Genomic DNA, 8,122 nt, shown 5'->3' on the forward strand with positions numbered 1-8,122 from the left:
TTCTACCATGCACTTGAAGTAGTTATGATATGTCTTAGAAATATGAGTAGACATTTACGATATTGCATATACTTATACTTGATTACAAACGATGACTATTTTGACTATACCTCTGGTATTGTGACGTTTCAAATTCTTCTTATCTTCAGACACTAAAAGCTTCCGTGTCTACTGGAGAAAAACGCTCGGAATTTTTCGAAGTCAAAGTCGTCAACTGCGACACCATAACTCAAGTCAAAGAGAAAGTCATAGAAGTATACTACAGGGATCGACCCTATTCGGAATGTCCAAAACCTGACAAAATGCAACTGGGTAATGTCTTGTGATTGTATAATGGTTTCGGCTGGTTTGCGAATTACATACTCGTTCAGAGTTGCTCGTCGGGGGACAGGGAAATCTCGTGCTGTCCGATGTAGACCACATGAGTCATACAGAAGGCAGTTACACAAAAATTAATACATTGCAGCATTACAATGTGAGTCGGCCATTTTATATACTAGATAATTTACTGGTCAATGTTGAGAGATACGTCTCGTACTGTTCAGAGCACGGGACCAGACTTGGACAGCTATAGATAATCTTAGTAGTTTAATTACATCAATTGGAGCGAAATGTCGGTAATCTAATTATAATATGATACGTGAAGTGTTTTTACGCTTTCATTATAATTCTATTCTAATTTCTGTTTTTTAAATAGCCAAGTTTGGTTTATGGTGACATTTTTCATGATAATAAACTCTGATTTGATATGACATGAACATTTTTTGTACATCTTTCTGATTCAGAATATAATTCAATTTCCAAGTTTTTGCGAATCCAGTCATTCTAATTCTACTATAATTTGGATAAAACGTTAGGCTATTGACGTTACTTTGCCATGGTATTGTCAATATTATTTCATTTTTTTGATTCATTATGCTTATTACCGACATATTCTGGGGCACTTTTAAACGGGTCGTTACATCCAGGAAACATGTCTTAAAATAAATACCTTCTATTTGTATAGGTTCCAAACGAAGCCGAGGTAATATTGTCGCCTGTATCAGAGGAATCAATTCAGCAAGGTAATATCTTTCAACGTGCTCTGATACCATTTCTACACCAAGGGTTTGATTTATAAACGTTCAGACCTATGAATATCTACTCTGATAAGGAAATGTGGTACGTGATATATGACATATGAGCTATTATAAAATAAAGAGACTGCCCTTGCGTCTATTCTGTGTGTTATCGAATCTATCATCTTCAAGACGAATGTGAATCGCCGTGTGAGAGTGTCTTCAGCGGAGGAGGGTTCGAGCAATTCCTCGATAGAAATTACAGCTTCAACCTCTATCTCCAGGAGCAAGAAGGTTTCGAAACGCTAAGCTCAATATTTTGCTTTGGCAAAAGCACGAGCAATGTCTGAACCAACGAATAGACCGAATCGCTCGCCCTATGTACAGGAATGCTGCCTTTTCTTTGAGATTGACCATTGATTTGCATTCGCTATAGTATGATTTACGATCAGGCAGTTGCTTAAGAGGACTTCGCGCATTCACCGCATGTATTTGCTTGTTTCGCCGCGCGCGATCAAACTGACTGACTGCAAATTGACGTTGATTACGTTTTTCAGCTGCCGAAGCCGGGAGCCCACCTCCAGAACCCAAGAAAAAGAGACTTTATCATTTGGTGAGACTTGTGCGTTGGCAAGCTCACTTTTCTGTTGACTGACACTTTTGATACGTTGTAGATTCATCCCCGCGACAAACAAGCCAACGGACCAGTGGACGACGAGGACGGAAGCCACAAAGCTACTTCGCTGATAGGAAATCTTCTGAATCAGCCTTTTCAAGAAATATTTTTAACAAGAATGGTCAAGTCGAAGGTAAGATTTGACGGCTGTTTAATTAGAATAAGTAAAGCGAAATGACGGTAATATAATTTGTCAAAAGTTTCTATGCTCTACTTTCAATTCTGATCTAATTTCTGGTGTTCCTGAAAATGCTACAGGAAAACTGTATAGTGCGAAACAAGCCAAGCTTATGCGAATGAGCTAGAATTTCCTACAAACTGAACTTGATTTTTGTTGTATTTCTTCAATTCTAATTCTAATCTAATTAGGAAAATGTGAAAAATCTCTAGATTTCAAACTCTGGCTAGAAAATCTACTATGACGTATTGTTTGTTGCCATATTTTCCATTGGAGGATGTGCCGTTTTCAGACCACCGTTCAAGACTACGTCGACCAAGTGTTCAAGGCCATACTGAATCCGATACCGATTTCGCGCTGTGTCAAATATCTTTTTCAATACCTCGACAAGGAAGCGTCGAAACATAAAATCAGCGATAACGAAGTTCTTCACATTTGGAAAAATAACAGGTAGCTATGAATGAACGGTTTGAATGGATGAATTGAAAATAATCAAACCAGAGATGGTCAGTAACAAAGTACTTTTACTGTTTCGGAGTATTCGAGTACGTTTTACTTACTTGCGGAGTATGTTTTAGAGTGCTTTCACTTCTACAGAGCAGTTTTCAGTGTCTCACGCAAAACTGTAGGTTTAGAATGCCTATACGTTTTTACTTATACTTTGGAATGACTGCTTGCAACTGATTAGAACTTTATGACTTTTGTTCTACTTCAACTTTTCCGGAGTGCTCGAGAATTTTGCCGAGTAATTTTGCGCCGTTACTTCTATTTGAGTGCCAAAGATGACTGATTTGACCCACTGTGGATGAGACTATCATCGAAAAAACAACATTTGTAGTAAGGAATCATGAATGATATTCTCAAAAATTTGGAATTATGTTCACTCCCGTGTCTATTATACTCACTTCCCATCAATTTTCTGCGGATGATTCATGTTTTATAATCCCAACTTTGCAGTTTACTTCTGCGTTACTGGGTCAATATCTTGAAAAACCCGGAATTTTTGTTCGATGTCAACAAGACTGCCATAGTCGACAGCTGTCTAAATGTGATCACGCAGGCATTTATGGACGCTTGCACGACGACCAGTCACAAGCTGGGACAGGTAAGCTCGAATTCATAGTATGGTATCAGGATTTCTTTGGATATATCGTATCACACATATCTCATATATATTTTATCTCGCCTATCTCATATATATGGTATCGCACATATCTCTTATATATTATATCGAACATATCTCGTATATCACACGTATATTGTATCGCAGATATCTCATCTGTATTATATTGCACATATCTCATATATCTCATATATATTGTATCGCATGACAAAATTTGAAAGTTTTGCATTGTTTTGAATCGACTATCAGTGAAAATTCTGTCTTTTCAGGATTCGCCTTCGAATAAACTTCTTTATGCAAAAGATTCCAAGTTGTACAAGGAAATGGTCGGGAAGTAAGTTACTTTTGCAGCATTCGTGTGGCACTGCCTATACAGTTTGAGCATTATGCTCTCGTCTCCAAATATACTCTTTAGTAATCCTTAGTATATAATAGAATTATTGATCATTTGTGCTTTAGATCGATATTTAAGTCAGCGTTTACTGATAGATGCTATGGTATTAGAATACTTTATTGACAGATGTTATATAGTCTGAGAATGCTTGAATTTCTCTCTCAGATTCTTTGTGAACGTGTCAAACGAAGAACCCGTCTGCGAAGATGAAATCACCGCCATCTTGCGTGACGTGTCAAAAGTAAGACAGCATCCACTGGGGATGATTCGAATACTGTAATGATTCAAATACTGTAACCTGAATCGAGTTATTAATTCTAATGATTCGGCCATGTAGAGAAAGATTAGTTTTTCCAGTGATGAAATGATACCCACCTTGTCACTAATAGTGAGTTCATCAACGAGAATTAGAGTTTCGATACTATTTTACACTGTGGAAGCGTGTAAACATCGATTGGTGGTATCGCAGCATACGAAACGGTACAATAAAGCTTCACACTTTAGTCAAAATTACCCGTGAAGTCGTGTCACAAAGTGCAATGCAATAGGTATGGTCGAATAAATACCAATGTGATGTAAAACTGGCGTTATATTCTTTGTGGTTACCTTTGCATAAAATGTACAATGTACGTATTTGAACTTTCTACATCATTCGTGATGAGTAGGGCGATTTTTTTTGACATGTCAAAAAAAGTCAAAATTAGGTCAAAATTGTAGCGTTAGGTCAAAATTTGTCAAAATTGTTTACAAAATCAAACATTTTTTTGACCTCTACATTTAGTTTGTATCGTAGATTTTGCGCTGTCTGTGAACTTATCATTTGATAATTTACAGCCTGTAGCCTACTTTATAGGCCTACCGTTGTAAACGGTCCATCGTCTGCTCATTGTGAATCATAAATGGTCAAATGAAACAAATAGTGACATGGTTTTATGGTCAACGTACCGCAATATCCTAACTGAAGCAAGACTGTTTGGGCATTGCATGGTTCTTACATCAAGAAGCGCAAGCTGAAAAATTGTGATATAGACAACATTGTCAGAATGAAGCAACACGGTGCATCACCAGCAAGCAGTGTGCACACAACTTCAGTGTTGTCAGCTATAACAACTGCTGCTGTTGAACGTTCTTTCTCCATTCTTGACAAGCTACTTAGTGAGAACAGACGCTTTCTACCCGAGATAGCGCAGTGCTATAATCCGGGGCTGCGACACCAATGGGTGTGGGTTCGATTCCGACCGAGGTCGACTTCATAATTCCGATAGCTAAGTGTTGGAGGTTTACCTAGGCTCCTCCTCGCCACCTCATCCGCGAAAGCGGTGTCTTACAAAAAAGCCTAGAGGTGGGCCGTGTTATATGTTGGCAGTTACGGAAAATAATGAAGAATATCGGCTTGGTGTAAATGACCATAGTAGTTGACAAACACCATGAATACCACAAAACAAACAAACAAAACAAACACTTTCTAACCGAGAATGTAGGAAAGTATCTTTCGTTGTACTACAACAAATTTTAATTATTCCACAATAATACGTAATGTAACTTCTGCAATTCTTCATAGGGCCGGATTTCGTTAAAATACTATTTTTTTCATGTAAAAATTTGTCAGTTTTTGAGCCAAAAACGTTTTTTCAGGCCAATCTACTTTGTAAGGACAGACAGTTCCAACCAGAAATGAAGATAAGTAGTACAATTTTAACATTATGTGTGAAAACACCTAATTTGCATACGTGAGGTCAAAATTTGGTCAAATTTCAGTTTTTTAGGTCAAAAAAAGTCAAAATTTAGATTTTTTAGGTCAAAATCTTCCGTTTTTTAGGTCAAAAAAAATCGCCCTAGTGGTGAGTGATCGAATCAAATCTCCGTGATACTGAATTTTGACCTTAGGGAAGGAAAAGACGTGACTTATTTTTGTCCTTGATGTTTTTGCGGCATAAACACCGACTCATGACATACATACAGACGATCGGCGCATATGCATACCATGAGTGCATGATGTGCAGATGCCGCTGGACAAGGAAGGTGCGGTTACAGCCTGGTACGGCTATCATGTTCTTTAACTGTGGTTCATTCAATCTTGTCCTGATCGATTGTTCTTTCTTTTGTAGATCGACGGTCATCGCTGTCCTGAATTTTCAACTAATACCAATGTTGTTTTGTCTTCCAGAAATATGCAAACGATTTCAACAAGCGTGCGGCCGCACTTGAATTATTTAGTTACGTGGAGAAATACCGAACACAAGTACGTCGCCATGATTTAATAAAATATAATACAATGTGGTATAATAACAGACTTGGATAACTAATTAATTCTAGTTGATTTTGATACGAAGTAGAACGAAATATCCGTATTCTAATCTAATTGGTGAAACGTTTCCATGCTCTAATTTTAATTCTAGTATAATTTCGAGTTTTCCTGAAAATGTTACAGGAAAACTGTATCATGTGAAATGGAAACAAGCTGGCTGTACATTTTTCATTCTCGTGCATATGAGGATAAAGCATAATTTGATATCATGAACTTGATTTTTATTGTACTCTTAATAATTCGTACTTTAATTCAACTTCCAAGTTTTAGCGAATTCAGTATGTGAAGATCTTAAGGATCATAGCGCCGGCACCCGTCTCTGGCGTTATGCGGTCATTTACACACTAATATTATTGCGTATATGTTTTTGTTTTTGCTATTTTTCACATACTCTCAATTGCTATCGAATTTGAAATAATCGTGTGTCTGTCATTCTAATTCTAATCTAATATGCGACAGCTGAAAATTATCTAGTTTCTGCCTCACAGTAGTTTCGTGAGGAACGTTCGACTTGATAATGCCGATTCGTAATTTGGAATGCAACTTTTTCAGGTATTAGAAGCAGTGGAGAATGACACTTTGTACAGCAGACTGAACGAAACCATTCGTAAAATATCGCCTGACACAAACGGACACCAAGCGACTTACCAGACTTCAATATTAGTATGAAACCAATGCGTGCATCTGTCAATTACAGTATACCACACAAATTTCCTCTTTGCTACCTACTCCTTTTTATTGCCGTATTTTAACTTTATCCTTTCTATGAATATCTTGCCAAACATATATCCACGTTCTACACGATATTTGTTACAATGTTATGAGTTGTCTGTTTCTATAGATGTCGCAATGGATACATTGTAAAAATGCTGACCAAACTGATGTATTTTTGATTGCCCACGAGAGTTGTGCAAAAATAACCTTTTTTTTAGATTTTTGCAGCTATTAGCTGAAATTGTCAGGTTTGCTGAAAAAAAAACGATGCACGCCAAATTTGACTCAATTCCGAATAGTAGAAATGAAGCTATCAGGGTTAGAAAGTTTTGAATTTATGATAAAAAAATAAAAATTATATTTTAAATTTAGCAATTTAACTTTCTATCCCATGGAAGTCTCAAGAGGTCTAATATAACAATACGCAGCAAATTCGGCTCAATTCCAACCTGAAGAAGCGAGATTATTGGATTGGAATGAAAATAGTATTTACTATGGTGGTAATCCAAGAATGATGAATGAAAAACTCGTAAAACTTCACTTCTACGGACTGATATTGGGTCAAATTTGTTTCACATTGTCTTTGTAGGAAAATTAACAATTTCATAGGTTAGCCCGTAAAATTTTAGAATTTTGATAATAAATTCAAAATTTTCCAACTCACTTCTACTCGTCAGAATGGAGTCAAATTTGCGAACGATTTTTATCGAACCTAACAATTTTAGGTAATAGCCACAAAAATATGAGAAAAGCTATTTTTGAACAACCCTACTACCCACAGTTACCAGATACCCGCAAATTTTGACTCGCCTGTTAGTATACTGTCAGCTTGACATATATACCTTTACCCGCTACAAAATATACCTTTACCCGCCAAATCACCCATTGATTCACTTCACAGGTGTTCCAACTATTTAATTGTATTTTGATTATCGTTTCTTATTGTTGAGCCCTTCCTTCTTCATACATCCGTGCCTTTTAACATGATGCTGTAAAGCTCGCAAACAATTGAGTGGAGTGAATACTCGATCCAACATGATATCTTTTACGCGTTTTAAAAATATAGCAACTCGGAAAATGATTCCTAATTATATGTACATTTTTTGTGGCCTCGCATCTTCACTAGATCATCGATATATGTGTTCCTTTTTATGTGATTTTACGGGTATCGATTTTAAGTATTCATTTATTAAACTGTTTCAGCATTTGCAGGCATGTATTGTCCGAAACGGGGTGATATTTAAGCAGCAGAATTCGGCGACCAATATGTTATACTGAGTGTCGTGCATCTTGCGAAATGGGCTCCTAATTTAGCGTAATCTAACTCGTTTGAGCTAATGTCGAGCACGGACTAACTAGAGGGCCAAAAAACATTTAAAAATGTATATTTGGGTTGACAAATTTTTGTGGCTATTTGATAAAAACGGCTTAATTTATAACTAGTGAAGCTCTAGGTGTTTGAAAATTTTGAATTTATTATCAAAAAATCAAAGAATTTTCAAATTTAATGTCAACCCCATGAAATTGGTAAGTTGTCTAAAAGAACGATGTTTAACAATTTTTGCTCACTTCCATCCGGTAGAAGGGAAGTTATTGCAGCTAAAAATTCGGGATTTACAAAGATAGCATTGACGGTGGGTATTAATGGAATTAAAATAATGTTTGAACATC

General features: G+C 36.6%; 1 protein-coding gene across 2 annotated transcripts in view; it reads left to right on the forward strand.

Moving 5' to 3' along the window:
- The window catches only part of LOC145455653 (plexin-A2-like), a 43,743-nt gene extending 36,085 nt beyond the window's left edge, over positions 1–7,658 (forward strand). The window contains exons 32-43 of one of the 2 annotated variants that reach the window (XM_080333638.1): positions 150–312; positions 372–475; positions 1,007–1,064; positions 1,251–1,352; positions 1,616–1,671; positions 1,733–1,867; positions 2,205–2,362; positions 2,870–3,017; positions 3,305–3,369; positions 3,595–3,670; positions 5,597–5,671; positions 6,290–7,658. In XM_080333638.1, the coding sequence (XP_080189764.1) occupies positions 150–312; positions 372–475; positions 1,007–1,064; positions 1,251–1,352; positions 1,616–1,671; positions 1,733–1,867; positions 2,205–2,362; positions 2,870–3,017; positions 3,305–3,369; positions 3,595–3,670; positions 5,597–5,671; positions 6,290–6,406 (1,257 nt within the window). In that variant the 3' untranslated portion in view covers positions 6,407–7,658. The remainder of the gene's footprint in view (positions 1–149; positions 313–371; positions 476–1,006; positions 1,065–1,250; positions 1,353–1,615; positions 1,672–1,732; positions 1,868–2,204; positions 2,363–2,869; positions 3,018–3,304; positions 3,370–3,594; positions 3,671–5,596; positions 5,672–6,289) is intronic. The other variant, XM_080333639.1, reaches the window with a different exon arrangement.
- Positions 7,659–8,122: the final 464 nt, after the last annotated feature.

This window comes from Botryllus schlosseri, chromosome 14, assembly GCF_051294905.1.
Source record: "Botryllus schlosseri isolate E-star chromosome 14, Bs_hap1, whole genome shotgun sequence".
NCBI classification, from domain to species: domain Eukaryota; kingdom Metazoa; phylum Chordata; class Ascidiacea; order Stolidobranchia; family Styelidae; genus Botryllus; species Botryllus schlosseri.